We start from the raw sequence: 15,848 nt of genomic DNA on the forward strand, positions 1-15,848 counted from the left end.
TTTTTTCATTAGCCTTTGGATTTTTTTTCATACACATTTTGTTCATCAAGTTAATCCTCACAAATGAACACAGCTGTTAGGAATTTTGAAGCCTAAAATCTAAATTGCCAGAATGAACTCTTGTATTATATTTGAATAATAAAATGGAAATTGGGTAAGACTTCTAGTATGTTGCAGCTCAAATTGACACTTACTTGATTCAATACAATTGACCAAACATCATACTATGAAAACTATCAAAAATAGTAAACCTTCATCCTAATGCTTCTCACACATTACAATGAAAACAAATTATAGATGATGTGATTTTCAAACTTAATTTAACAATTTTTTTTTTTTTTAATGAACATTATTATAAGCAGCATAGGAGCAATTATTTTTTAAATGCCATATGTTTAAATGTAAATACATTTGGATCAGTGCATTTGCCACTGACCATAAAAATGATCATCATAAGCATAATACAATTTTGCATGCACATATTCAAATTGAGTTTTCCTGTATATAGTCGCTTGCATGTTTTTCAAGACGTGAAAGCTTAAAAAAAAACAAATTTATTGTGGTATTATTCATGTTTTAAAACTTGAGCTTGTTTTAACCAAATACATTATTTCAGGCATTTAACCGAAAAATCCTTTCTGAAACAAATATAGACTGACTTCAGGACAATGGAATTGAAAGTACAACAATGCTAACTGTTTCCAGTTTTAAGCACTTGTTTCTGACAGCAGCACTCTATATGATTTGTTTAAAGAGTTCACTCAGAAATATTTGTAAATGGAAAATATGCCCTGGACCCCAGCTGTTACAGGATATTTGTAGGGAAGGTTAGGGACCATCAGATAATCTGAATGATAAATCAGGCCAAACACACCAGTCTACTCCTCTTAGGTCTTATAGCCTGAGTCCTATAGATATGGTGGTTGTACATCAGTGTAAATGCAGCAGCTCTGTCATACTCAACCAATCAATACCTTTATCAGCTTTCAGTCTGTGACAGGCACCCGAGCATGCAAATAATGAGAACCATCAGTTGGTTTGATATGTGTGTGAGAGAGAGAGGTCTGGGAAAGCCCGGGTCTCTCAACCTAAGCTGTCAGACGTTACCCAGCCTTCTCACAGCAACGAACTCAATCAAGATGAAGAGCACCAGCTGACAGCATTCAAATGGGTTATTGCATCAGAGTTTGAGAGAGAAACCTGGGAATGTCTGGAGGAAACGGCAAGCGCTCATTTTCATTGTCTGTTTCTTCCTCTCAGTCCTGTGCTTTCTCATGGTTCCTCGAACTTCGGTGAGAATGCGGCAGGATCATCTCTCTCGCTTTCCATCACTCACCCCCACCTGTCTTTTTGTTACTGTAATAATGCTGTTTTTAGACAGCAGTGCCATTAAATGCCATTTTCTCCCAAACACACACAGAGCTGCAGTGTTTTAGCTGTGTTGTGTTGTAAAAGCCTGTCCTGCAAAAATGTAGGGGAGCGCATATACATATACAAAATACAAGCCCTTTCAAATGTTTTTGTCTTGTTTTTGGGACGCCCAGAGAGAAGAACTAGTAATTATCTGTAATGATGCATATAAGATTGTTAGATTATTTAAACATCTAATATCTGATTTGCTGCTAAAGAAACATTTATTATTATTATCAGTGTTTGCTTGGAATAGAAATGTCTATTCAAAAATCTTTTTTGACGTTATAAATGTCTTTAATGTCACTTCTGATTAATTTAATGTGCCCTTGCTGAATAAAAGTAGTCATTTCTTATCATTTTTCTTTAAAATAAAATCCCAAACATTTGAACAGTAGTGCATGTGCTGCTTTGATAACGCCGCTATTAGAAAAGATGCTGTAGAGATGAAGCCCTTCTGTTATTCTTGGTGCTTTTTAGAAATTATTCAAGGGATAACTTTCTCTCTTTGAACTACGGTAACATTAGCATGTAAAATAGGACGTTCAAGGCTGCTTTATATATGTAGTTTTCAGCAGAGAAGACATTTTAACCCTTGCATAGTCAAAGAATCCACTGTAATTTGCCACAGCTGTGGCTTGTGCCCATGTGACCATATAAAACAGAAACTGATTTTGGGCCAATTCTCTGATTTATGTTTTCTCCAGCACACACATACTCACCGTGCCTACTCAACCGTGAAAGTCCAGACACTTCCCCCATCTCAAGAGAAATGCTATTTAAAGACATTTATATAATCAGTTCCTTTTTGATTCAGGAATCCAGAGTGAGAGCGTGTTCAACCCCCAGTCGAATCCTAGAGCTCACGCTTTATCATCTGCAGTTAATTTCTCAGCAGCATTTGATTGCTGACTGTAACTTGCAAAGGCAGAGAAGATGAAGAAGTGATCGTATCACAGGGCCACTCAATAGTGAAATGTACAGGGGACAAAAAGCAGGATTCCTTTAGCCTCAACTGCCACATGTGTAATGTTTTATTTCATTAATTTTATATTAAGCAAATGAGCTATGTGGTATATAAAATATATATTAAAAAAAGTTTATAAAACTTATCTAAAAAAATGTATATCAAGTCAAGTTAATTTTATATTAATGTCAAATTAAATTTATATGACAATACACATTGCTTCATAGCACCTTTACAGAAAACCATGATGTTAATGTTTATAATATCTTCATACCTTCATACAAAATAAATCTAAATAATGAGAAAATTGCGTTTAAAGTAGCCCAAATGAAGTTCCTAGAAATGCACATTACTAATCAAAAATTTAGTTTTTATATATTTATAGTAGGAATTTTACTAAATATTTTCAAGGAGCATGATCTTTATTGAAAATCATAATGATTTTTGGAAAAAAGGAAACATCTATTATTTTTGACCCATACAATGTATTCTTGACAATTGCTACAAATATACCCGTGCTACTTATGACTAGTTTTGTGCTCCAGGGTTACATTTACTTACTTTTTGTGATAAAAATAAAAATTATGCAGTTGAGATTTACTATATACAGTATTGTTCAAAATAATAGCAGTACAATGTGACTAACCAGAATAATCAAGGTTTTTCGTATATTTTTTTATTGCTACGTGGCAAACAAGTTACCAGTAGGTTCAGTAGATTCTCAGAAAACAAATGAGACCCAGCATTCATGATATGCACGCTCTTAAGGCTGTGCAATTGGGCAATTAGTTGAATTAGTTGAAAGGGGTGTGTTCAAAAAAATAGCAGTGTGGCATTCAATCACTGAGGTCATCAATTTTGTGAAGAAACAGGTGTGAATCAGGTGGCCCCTATTTAAGGATGAAGCCAACACTTGTTGAACATGCATTTGAAAGCTGAGGAAAATGGGTCGTTCAAGACATTGTTCAGAAGAACAGCGTACTTTGATTAAAAAGTTGATTAGAGAGGGGAAAACCTATAAAGAGGTGCAAAAAATGATAGGCTGTTCAGCTAAAATGATCTCCAATGCCTTAAAATGGAGAGCAAAACCAGAGAGACGTGGAAGAAAACGGAAGACAACCATCAAAATGGATAGAAGAATAACCAGAATGGCAAAGGCTCAGCCAATGATCACCTCCAGGATGATCAAAGACAGTCTGGAGTTACCTGTAAGTACTGTGACAGTTAGAAGACGTCTGTGTGAAGCTAATCTATTTTCAAGAATCCCCCGCAAAGTCCCTCTGTTAAAAAAAAGGCATGTGCAGAAGAGGTTACAATTTGCCAAAGAACACATCAACTGGCCTAAAGAGAAATGGAGGAACATTTTGTGGACTGATGAGAGTAAAATTGTTCTTTTTGGGTCCAAGGGCCACAGGCAGTTTGTGAGACGACCCCCAAACTCTGAATTCAAGCCACAGTACACAGTGAAGACAGTGAAGCATGGAGGTGCAAGCATCATGATATGGGCATGTTTCTCCTACTATGGTGTTGGGCCTATTTATCACATACCAGGGATCATGGATCAGTTTGCATATGTTAAAATACTTGAAGAGGTCATGTTGCCCTATGCTGAAGAGGACATGCCCTTGAAATGGTTGTTTCAACAAGACAATGACCCAAAACACACTAGTAAACGGGCAAAGTCTTGGTTCCAAACCAACAAAATTAATGTTATGGAGTGGCCAGCTCAATCTCCAGACCTTAATCCAATTGAGAACTTGTGGGGTGATATCAAAAATGCTGTTTCTGAAGCAAAACCAAGAAATGTGAATGAATTGTGGAATGTTGTTAAAGAATCATGGAGTGGAATAACAGCTGAGAGGTGCCACAAGTTGGTTGACTCCATGCCACACAGATGTCAAGAAGTTTTAAAAAACTGTGGTCATACAACTAAATATTAGTTTAGTGATTCACAGGATTGCTAAATCCCAGAAAAAAAAAATGTTTGTACAAAATAGTTTTGAGTTTGTACAGTCAAAGGTAGACACTGCTATTTTTTTGAACACACCCCTTTCAACTAATTGCCCAATTGCACAGCCTTAAGAGCGTGCATATCATGAATGCTGGGTCTTGTTTGTTTTCTGACAATCTACTGAACCTACTGGTAACTTGTTTGCCACGTAGCAATAAAAAATATACTAAAAACCTTGATTATTCTGGTTAGTCACATTGTACTGCTATTATTTTGAACAATACTGTAGTATATATATCACAGTAACAGTACATATCATGGACTACACAGTATATACATTTTTTTTGGTTACACTATTTTAAGGTGTCCTTGTTACAGTGTATTTATACATTTAAGTACTGAGTTATATTAATTAACTTCGTCTTACTATATGGTTATGGTTTGGCTTAGGGTTACTTGGATGTAATTATGCATCATTTTTTGTTATTATAACAGTAAGTACATTTAATGTGTGCAACAAGGAATCCTTAAAATAAAGTATTACCAATTCTTTTTAGTTTTTTAGAAATATAATTTTATTCCCATAAATATATTGGAAATGTATTGATGTTAACAAAAAGAAAACCAAACAATGTGTGTCTGTGTGAGTGTTCAGTCTGTCCACCGTGGCCACCCTTCCTCTTTATTTTCCATCCCTGCTCCTGCTTCTCCATCCCCCAGTCCATCGTCAGGCTTTACGTGACTGTGTGCCTGAAGCGCAGCCAGGCTTACAGAGCAAGAACGGCCAAGACATCAAATGGCTCTTTGCAGGTTGTGCTGAAATCAAAGTTTGGTTTCTCCAGCTGAAATTTTGGATGAGAAAATATGTTCAAAAGGCATTGCTGAGAACCATAATAGAGGCAGTAGCAGGACTCTGAGCACAAACTCAAGTCTAGACACTCAGCCGTATACACATACCAAATCACTGCCAAATCATTCCCACTGATCTATCTTTTATTCCTCAAATGGATCCACTTTCTTGTTTTCTCTCTTCTGCTTTGGTTGCATTGTTAATCATAGTATATATCATTGATCCAGACTGATTGTTCTTTATTTGAGCTAGTCCCTTCTTTGGTTTCAATGCATTTTGAAGATTTTTAATAGTGTTTGTCTTTTGATATGTTATCATCCAGCTGTAGCACAATAAATGTTTATTGATTATAAAGTGAGCCAAAAAAATATTTGGACACTTCAGATAGAGTTTCATAATTTATTTTAAATAAGATGAACAGCAAAGCACATTTTGTTAGATTTTGCAACATAAATGTATGCAGTTTTCAAATTGAAGACTTACCGGTTTGTCAATCCTTAGTGCAACATTTTCAGAGTTAATGTGATGAACTGAACCTGGTTACTCAGATTTAACAACCAGATAACCAAAATAAATAAATGTAAATGTAGGAATTCAGTACCATTCTTCCATTTGTATTGTTGAAAAGTCCAGATAAACCTTACAAAATGTTAAGATGTAACCATTTTTTGGCAATTTCTTTGGGAAAAAATCTGGTCTTTTCGGTAGGAATCCATGTAAATGGGAATTTTGTGTGAGGGCAAAATATTTCCCCAAACAGATTTCGCAATGGTTTAAGTTGTGACCAACAGAAAGCTGCTTGGTTTGAAAAATGATTACTTTTTGATCTGTACTTCATACATTGCAATGCTACTGACAATATAATACTTTTTTGCCTGTAAATTTTACCAAAATTTTGCAAATCTGACCTCAGCTCACTCTAGAGATCCAAGATGTCTTATAAACTTAACTTGTCTTCTGTATTATCCAGTAAAGACTCACAGCCAGTAAAACATTTTCAAATGACCTTTGAGAAATGCAGGATATTTTAAGCAAAATATAACATTTTGATAATTACTTTCTTCATTATGAGAAATATCAAGTGACAGCTCGTTTTCTTTTTCTGGGAGACTAGCCTTAATGTCATATTTACTCTGCCCTGTGAAGGTAGAATTTTGTATGACAGCAGCACTAAATAAGCCTGTCTGTCTGTTTGTGTGAGAGCATGTGTGTTTGTGTGTGTGTGTGTGTGTAGAGTCACAGTGTGTTACTATAGGAGGTCTCTCCTGTTTAATCAGCACTGCCATGGCTGGTGACCGTACATAAAGCCAATATGAGAAATATCACATGACAAGCAGCCCCAAGGGCAGCCATGTTTACTTGTTGTTAAAAGATCTCAAAATAATATTTACTCATCCTGAACAGCGAAGACATCGCTCAAGCTGTCAGCGGTCGGCCCTCCCCTGCAAAAAACACAAGAACAGGAGCCAAACCAACCATGTGACCTCACCTCACTATCATCTTAAAGAAAAACATAGACTAGATCTCTGTGTGTACTTGTTTATGCTACTGAAGTAGTATGCTCTTCTAGTTGTATCATAATTTAATTAATTCATTTTCATTGCATTTATGTAGCGCAAATAATCACTACAGGTGTTGAGCATTGTGCTTTACAGACTATAAAACTAAGATACAAGATAAATAAGGATGAAAGCAATAAGACGTAATAAAAATAAAACACAATTAAGAGTTGCTAAATGCTCGGGCCAGAAGATAAGACTTTAACTTTTCTTTAACATTTTTTTTTTATTTTAACCATTTGGAGCCGTGTAATAGAGGACTGGAAGATTCTAGCATATAAAGAATTACAATAGCCCATATCTTGAGATAAAACAAAAGCAAGTTTGACTCTTTCAAGATCTTTGGGGGACAGAAAAGGCTTTACTCTAGACAGAAGTTTCAGATGAAAAAAGCTTGAATTAACTTCTGTGTTTTTGTGTTGATCAAACTTGAAGGACGAGTCCAGAGTAATTCCCAGACTTTTCACAGTTGGTTTGATATAAGAGTGGAGATTTCCAACATTAACAATATTTTTTTTCTTTCCCAAACACAATTGCTTCAGTTTTACTTGCATTAAGGTGTAGAAAATCTGAGGACATCCGGGATCTTATGTCATTTAGACAAGCTAGCAAGATTTCTAGGCCTTTTTTTCAGTGTGCTTAAAAGGCAGATACATTTTAAGTGTCATCTACATAAAAGTGAAAAGAAACTCCATTCCTTCTAAGAATTGAACCTAGATGTAGCATATGTAATGAAAACAGAATTGGGGACAGAATGGATCCTTGAGGAACACCACAGGTAAGATGAGCTATGGATGAGACAGAGCCTCCAATGCCAGCTGAAAAGTTCCTGTCAGTAAGAAAAGATTTAAACCAACTGAGAGCATTTCCACAGATGCCCACATAATGTTCAAGACGTGACAATAGAATAGCATGATCAACAGTATCAAATGCTGCACTCAAGTCTAAGAGCATTAAAATGACTGAGTCTCGGAGTCAACAGGTAGAAGAATGTCGTTCAAAACTCTTAATAGTGCAGTTTCAGTACTCATCCTAAAACTGGACTGAAATATATCAAGGGAAATATTTGCATCAAGGAAGCTCTGTAACTGCAGTAGCACTGTTTTCTTTTGAATCTTAGCTGTAAAAGTTCATTTAGAAATCAGTCTAAAATTTGATAAATCAGTGTCCAAATTAGGTCTTTTGAATTAAATCAGTGTCCAAATTAGGTCTTTTGAATATTGGTCTCACCATGGCATGTTTACAGATAGCAAGGAACTGAGCCTGAGAGAAGGCTTTTGTTGATAATTGACAGGATCCATTCCCCAACACTGTCGAATATCTGTTAAAAAAATGAGTAGGAACAATGTCATGGGAAGAGATAGTAGGCTTTAAATTGGTGACTATATCTGTTAGACAAGAAATGGTAATTGGTTCAAAAGAGTTTAAAAATCTAGTGGCTATAACAGGACTTGATGAATCAACAGATGAGGGTAATATAGACCTTCTAATCACTAATATTTTGTCAACAACAACAAAAACTCAGATAATTGTTTCCTATGGGGTTAAAAAGAATTTAAAATATTAAACAAGGTCCTAGGATTATTTGAATTTTTAGCAATTATATAGCTAAAAAAAGAAATAGCAAAACTTAACAGCTTTATGGTATGATATAAAAGACTCCCGTAGTATTTCATAAGACACCTGTACTAGGTATACTTCTTCCATCTGCTCTTCTGCAAGCTGCTCTTCTGCAAGATGGCGAGTGTTATTGATCAGCCATGACTCAAATTTATTTTTCTGATGTTGTAAGTCTCAGATGGGGGGCAACAGTATCAAGCACATTGGTACACAGAGAATTAAATACATTTAGTAGTTTATCAGTGTCTACTGTATTTGCTAGATGTTAAATGGGAAAAATCTTACAAGCTTCAAAAAATGCAGCAGAACAAGCTTCAGCACAGGCTGGACGGGATAAACCTATTTTACAGGTCTAACAGGTGCAGTGATATGAGATAACAGATCAAAACTAAAAACAACAAGTCTGTGGTCTGAGAAACTTGGATAACCAATTTGAACATCTGAGATATGGAAGCCATGAGATAAAACCAGATCAACTATATGGCCGTGTACAGGAGTTGGCTCCTTTACCCATTGAACAAAGTCACATGCTTCCATAAGATTCACAAAGATTTTGGCTAGTGCTGAGCATCCACAGCATACGTGAATGTTAAAATCACCAACAATTAAAAGTTTCTCATATAAGTTGCATAATATTTTATATTTCACTATATTCCCTTCTGAACTGAAAATCATCTTATTTGCTGAAAGACACTGTAGTGATGTCATGGTCACAGCTGGCACTGCACATTATGTTCTTGTCACTGTGAAATGCACATTTGAGTGCTTTACAAATAAACCTTTGAATATATGTGACAGGTCTACAGCAGCTGTAATAAATCTAGTTGTTCTCGCACTCAACACTGCTCATTTTTGCTCGTTCAGCTCGAATATGTAAAGTATATATTTCTCCACAAAAGATCTATATATACTTTACATACTAGATGCTTTCATTGACAGAAATATTCTGCAGAAAACAATCATAATATTCAACATTATTATATTTACTATAAAGCCCTTTATTCTGACACCTGCATGGCACAATTATGCCATTTTACACCTTTTTGTCTTGAACGGTTCATCAGTTTTATAGTAGGGGGCAATAAGCATTTCATGGGATTCTTGATTGTAGCCTTGTGTGTGTGTATACATCTGTATCGCTTTTCCCAGTGCCCTCAAACACCCCTGCTGTAAAATGGCTTGACTGGAATGGCTGCGCTCGCAGCGATAAGCAGTTCAAAGACAAGAGCGTGTTAATGTAATTGGCTTTCAGCAGCACATTGCCAGAACCTTTCAATTCTGGGTGCAGTAAATCTCACTCTGGGTTGAGATGATTGGTTTGTGGGCAGGGATGGAGCGCAGCTGATTGTTTTCCTGCATTGTCAGTCATTACGCCAGGGATGGGAAGATTTAGACATGCCATAGTTAAATGTTGGGTCTGTGGGGTCACCTCTGCTTTTCAAGAAATATAAAGCTCAAATCATATACGTAGCAGACTTCATTTAGCATTTGGTTCTCTCTGTCTTTAACTCTCAGACACACACTGTGCCTTTTATCACAGCCGCTCATCTCCTAATTAAACAGAAGAGCTCAATCTGACATTTAACAAATTGCACGGTTTTCCAGCAGACCAGTGAGAGTTTCTTCTCAGGTCACCAAACTCATCTCATTACATGTCCCTGATGTATCTCACCCGTCTCCGTCCTCCGCTCCTCAGGTCAGCCTTTCAAACTGGACCCCAAAACGGCCCATAAGAAGCTGCGCCTCTCCAATGACTGTCTGACCATGGAGAAGGATGAAAGCTCCCTGAAGAAGAGTCACACTCCGGAGCGCTTTAGTGGAACCGGGTCCTACGGTGCCGCTGGCAACGTCTTCATCGACAGTGGCTGCCATTATTGGGAGGTTTTACTGGGCGCCTCCACATGGTAAGTGATTTCAGATATCCAGGCTTGTTAATAGGAAGTTGTCATAAGTGTAATAGGCAATTGAGTCACACTCACCATGGATAATTTGCTTAAAACATAACATTATGTCTTTACCTGCTACCTCATGTTGCTTGAAATTTGTTCCTGTAAAATTGAAATGAAATATTTTAGTTATCATCTTGGCATGCATGTACATTAACTCTATTCCTATTCCTAGTTCCATATATATATATATATATATATATATATATATATATATATATATATATATATATATATATATATATATATATATATATATATATATATATATATATATATATATATATATATATAGTTTTCTAATATTATATTATATATATATATGACATATAGATTCCCTTCTATATATATAGTACGTGAAACATTATTTACTGTACTGAATTAACATTATTGGTCTTTTTTTATTATTATGCTATTAGAACTATATAACAAAGCATCCATAGATCATATTTACAAAATGTTGTTACTTGTCCTTATGTTTTTATAATATTATTATTATTTTATTATAAATCTAACAGTTTTTTCTGTTATTTTGTAATAATGACTTTCTGAATAAATTCTGGTATTATGCTCTAGGACATTGCAGTTAAGGCTAAATTTTCACATGGTGCATACAGTTTTTTAGTAAAGATCAAGATTTGGGAACCCAGGTTCTAGATGCTAAATATAAATGATATTACTCAACTAAAATGTCTTCTATAATGAACTAACCAGCTGTTAAAATCCTGCTTTCCAATGGCCAAATTTCAAATCGGTTTCCCTTTCAGGTATGCTCTTGGAGTGGCTTACAAGTCAGCACCCAAAAACGAATGGAGCGGCAAAAACTCATCGTCTTGGGTTTTCACACGCTGCAACAACAACTTCCTGGTGCGGCACAACAACAAGGAGTCGATCGTGGAGGCGTCGCTACAGCTGCGCAGGGTCGGGGTGCTGCTGGACTACGACAACAACGCCCTGTCCTTCTACGATGCCATGAACTCGCAGCACATATACACTTTTGACGTTTCCTTCCTGCTTCCAGTGGCTCCCACCTTCATGATCTGGAACAAGTCATTGATGATCATGTCAGGGCTGCCCGTGCCTGACTTTGTGGACTGCAGTGAGCAGCAAGAAGGCATCTGCCGTCAACAGGATTCCCCCTATGTGTCCGGAGTGAAGAGCTGCCACTGAGGCATCATAGGAGTTACTCCAGAAGGTTCCCTCATCCTTCTTCTTTTCCTGGTTTTCATAACTAGGTTGAAGTTGGATCTTTAGTTGTTCCTGATTGTTCTGGTCACATTAATGAGCGTTAAGCAAGTGGGTTATGAGCTCTCAGATTTAAACAGCCGGGGGAAATTGTAAATTATTTATAACTAAAAATCGGTTTGCTTTTTTGGTCAGTTTTAATGTATTCCTAAAAGCACTTTTTAGAGTTGAATTTGTCGCCCCTGCGTGTAAAAAAAGTCTTGCTAACTTGAGACAGGGTTGGACTTCCTTTTGGACCGAATATAGTGGATTATGTTAGGATGACAATTTGGTGTTCCTAATAAGGGTTACATTTATAATCTGATGGGTCTATAACACACTTTTCATATTCAGGGAGAAAAGATGATGCTTTGGTTTAAAATGTGTCTGAAGATGATGGCATGATATGTATTTCCTCTGTGATTTGTTCTCACTATCTCAGTTTCTGGTTTTGTTTTTGTGAACAGCATGAGGCACAAGTTCTCCAGGTGTTTTTAACATGTATCTTTAATAATTGATATACGGTGTGTCGCAAAATCCCATCTGTGGAGGTGTTTGTCCATTGACATTGTCGCATTCAAACGCCGTCAAGAACTGAATTTCAAGACTATAGTTCATATTTATCAGATCCATCTATTCGGAAATATTTGAAAGATTGGAAGCAAATATTTAGTTTAACATTCAAATGTGTGTAGATTTATTTTCTTAATGGCTGTTATGAATATTACATGATCTTCCGCAGTGTGACGTTCAGGGCTGTAATACGGATTCCCAGTCTTGGGATAAAGACAATCACTTGTGCTAATGCAGGCAAAAAAATCAAGTGTGTAGCAATTAATCTTTGCAATAGCTTGAGATACTGTACTTCCCCAAAGAAGTGGTTTGTATCCAAACAGTTCAGTGTAAATATCCAGATTGGGAAGTATTCGTACTACTGACGCCGCTGTCCTGCTGCAGGTTTTGCTTTGTGTCGGTGGGGTTCTCTCTTTGCTCTGCTGAATGTACGTGATTGCTTTGGTTCTTTTTATATCTTTCCGAATGAAAGCACAGAGCATTTTACCATTACATCTTCTTTGCAAGCACAGCAAGTATGTGAATCCTCCTGTTACATCTTGAGAGCTAAACATCCTTATAAATATAGAAAAAGGATGCACTGATAGCATTGTTATTTGCATTGGATAAGGACGTGAAATTACATTTATCCAACGCACTCCTGTCGCAATTCGTAGCTATTTTACGTTTTGGCGAATTGGTGGCTAATTCATATGAATTTGTACTATCGCTTGTGTCTGTTTTCATGCAATCTGCTTACTCCCCGTTGGTGGGTAGGTTAGGACCTTTACTCTTACAGACTGACCACTTCCTAAATTAGTTTTTCATGAGATCAGGTTGCGTTTACCTCACTTCATACAGTTTTCCCAGCATCCTTCATCTCAGCATCGGTCTATATACTTGAAACAAGTGTCAAGTCACATGGAAGAGCCCCTAAATTTCTTTTTCTCCATGAACGTGAACTCATGAGTTGTTTTAAAGTTGAATCTGTGACTGAATGATACATTAATGGTGTAGTAGAGCAATAATGAACTTAATTTGTGAGCATATATAATGATTTCTGACAAACTGCATGAAGTTCTTGAGTCTCAAAACTATTTCCACTTCAGCATTGGTCCAATTTGTCCTGGTCTCAGGCAGTAAATGTATATCTGAATGCCATAATGAGACATTTTTCAGATTGATGGACCTTGTTTAGTGAGTTCTACACTGCTGAAAGTTCAAGTATGGGTGACACAGCAACGTCAAATCATCGTCAGTGTGTTTGCTGTATGAACGTAACTCTGAGATGTCCACTACTGCGCTGTCCCTCCATCTCAGTTCATTCAGTTCTGTTCTTGCTGTCAATGCAGCAGCCGCTGTCATGAGTCTTGGTCTCACATTCTGACAGTCTTGAGTGCAACCCTGCATGCTAAAAAGAGCAAGATGACATGTACTGCAGAAAGTCTTCAGCATTTCCATTGATCATTAGTGAGATCCATAGGCGAGTCTTGAGGAATTGTTTATTTCAGGTCGCTTTTCATGTGAAAACTCATTTGCCGGTTTTTCTGAAGCTGAAAGGTAAACATTGAGGAGCTCACGAGTCAATCTCTGATCTAGTTTGATCTGTTTGTTCAAGTGCGATTCATTCGGTCACTGCATGACGATCTGGCCCGACTCGAAGCATTTCCTGTGAGATTCTCTGCTGTTTTATATAACCTTTTTTTATGAGAAATGTCCAGGAGAGATATTGTTATGGCATATCAGGTTTTCCAGTTAGCCGTGCTTTTCTTTGCATTTAAGACTGATGAACTAATTACATTCATTTCTGTTTTCAAGCGATTGTTTTTACTTTTCTGAACAAAAAAAAAAAAATGAAAGAACCAATTCCTCTTCTTTGATATTACCGTCTTTATTATGTGCTCAAGCAGCTGTGTGTTCATCAACATAATGCTCCTGTTTCAATAGATATAACTTAGCAAAAAAAAGAATGTAAATCATAGGAGGAAATATATATTATATAAAAATTGTATAATATACAAAAAGTATATATATATGAACTATTGTTATTTATGTGAGTCCAAATAAAAGTCTGATCCCAAATGTGTGTTTTTTTTCCATCATTGTTCTGTTTTCCAGAACATTGTTTTGTAGGAGGAGGTTAGTAGTGCCAAATGAATATGCCCATAATAGGGGTGTAACGGTTCACAAAATTCACGGTTCGGTTCGATACGATACACTGATGTCACGGTTCGGTTCGGTTCGGTTCGGTTCGATACGTTTTAGATACAGCAAAATGTAAAAACATCTCAACTTTTCAGAATGCCGCAAGCGCACCGCGGGTCATGTGACAAGAACCAACCAATCAGCTTCATCCTTTCCCGTAACAACGTTGAGAGCTCAGCCAAGATGAAGGATCAGCTGATCATAGTTGTATATGGATTGCAATTTTGAAATAAATTTAGTAGCAGAGCTACTGCAAGCGATTTTTAGAGCTGCAAATCCATTTATCCTTCGCTGAAATTTCCGCGTCTCATGGAGAGAGCACGTCATTGTTGATTAGCAAAGACAGACGCCTCATGAGCGCTTCTGCCACGAGCGCTTTGGAAAGGAGGAGAAAGACGCGCTTAGCGTTTTCCATGCGTTTTTAGGCACGATATGTGAACGGCCCCTAAGGCGCTCGTTCACTCAGCAAGCGCTGAAGGCTCGTTGCAAAATGTCGAATGCATTTAACAGACCAGAAATATAAGTGTACCCTGTCATGTTGCAGATGCGACATACCGTTGTTTTTTTATCCACCACTCTCTTGCCATCACCATTATAGCTTTAAGGGAATCCAAAGTGCACCCAAACACCAGACCTGTTGGTTATTGGAGGATCTTCTCATTTCTAGTCTGTTAAACGCATTGGCTATTTTGCAACGAGCCTTCAGCGTGTACTGAGTGAGCGAGCGCCTGCTGAGTAGCCTAACATAAACATATAAGATGGTGTTTTTTTCTTCTTCGGGAGTGTCAGGGGCGTTGCCTGTTACGTTGTTTGGGTTATTGGGCTACCTTGTTGAACGCATATCATTATATTTCTCTCTCTCTTTTTTTTTTTTTTTTTTCAAATATAATTAAATACTCCAAAGAACCGTTCGGTATACATAATGCGTACCGAACCGAAAGCGTCGTACCGAACGGTTCAATACGAATACGCGTATCGTTACACCCCTAGCCCATAAGGTTATGAGCAAAAGTGGGATAGGAGGAGCCCTGCTGCACTGGCAGGGCACTCAGTGCCCACAGTCATGTAATAGGCCATTGCTTATGTTGCTCAGCTGCTATATCTGGCACAAGGGAGGGTTGCACACTCACAATGCCTGACACAAAGGTCACCGTAACAAGCTTTTACAGTTATAAGCCTTAATCATATGCAGTCAAATTGAAAGGTTGTTTAAATACCATTGCAATAGGTATTTCATAGGTATTCCATATTTCAAGTTTCTAAATTGTGTATATATATAATATAAACCTTGTCTTGTCTTACTCTGGATGAAAATAAGCCTGCAATATTTATTTTTATTTTGAGAGAGACAGATACAGAACAGATATGGCAGGAATTTGCAGATTTCTGCCATTCATCATTGCATGTTTAATTCTTATCTGTAAAGAGTGGAAAGGTTCTGGCTACTTGCTCAGAAAATATATTTTCGAATATATGCATTTTTACTGACTTCCAGACTTTGGTTCTAACGTCAGACCCGCTTTGATGTGGTGGTGACTAGTAACCATGGAAATTCCTCAAAACA

General features: G+C 37.0%; 1 protein-coding gene across 5 annotated transcripts in view; it reads left to right on the plus strand.

Annotated features, from left to right (window-relative positions):
* Nucleotides 1-14,046, plus strand: part of mid2 (midline 2) — a 127,349-nt gene extending 113,303 nt beyond the window's left edge. For all 5 annotated transcript variants that reach the window (XM_026280984.1, XM_026280985.1, XM_026280983.1 and 2 more), the window contains 2 exons: nucleotides 10,054-10,261; nucleotides 11,071-14,046. In XM_026280984.1, coding sequence (XP_026136769.1) covers nucleotides 10,054-10,261; nucleotides 11,071-11,473 — 611 coding nt within the window. In that variant the 3' untranslated portion in view covers nucleotides 11,474-14,046. The remainder of the gene's footprint in view (nucleotides 1-10,053; nucleotides 10,262-11,070) is intronic.
* Nucleotides 14,047-15,848: the final 1,802 nt, after the last annotated feature.

This window comes from Carassius auratus, chromosome 14 (genome assembly GCF_003368295.1).
Source record: "Carassius auratus strain Wakin chromosome 14, ASM336829v1, whole genome shotgun sequence".
Classification (NCBI taxonomy): Eukaryota; Metazoa; Chordata; class Actinopteri; order Cypriniformes; family Cyprinidae; genus Carassius; species Carassius auratus.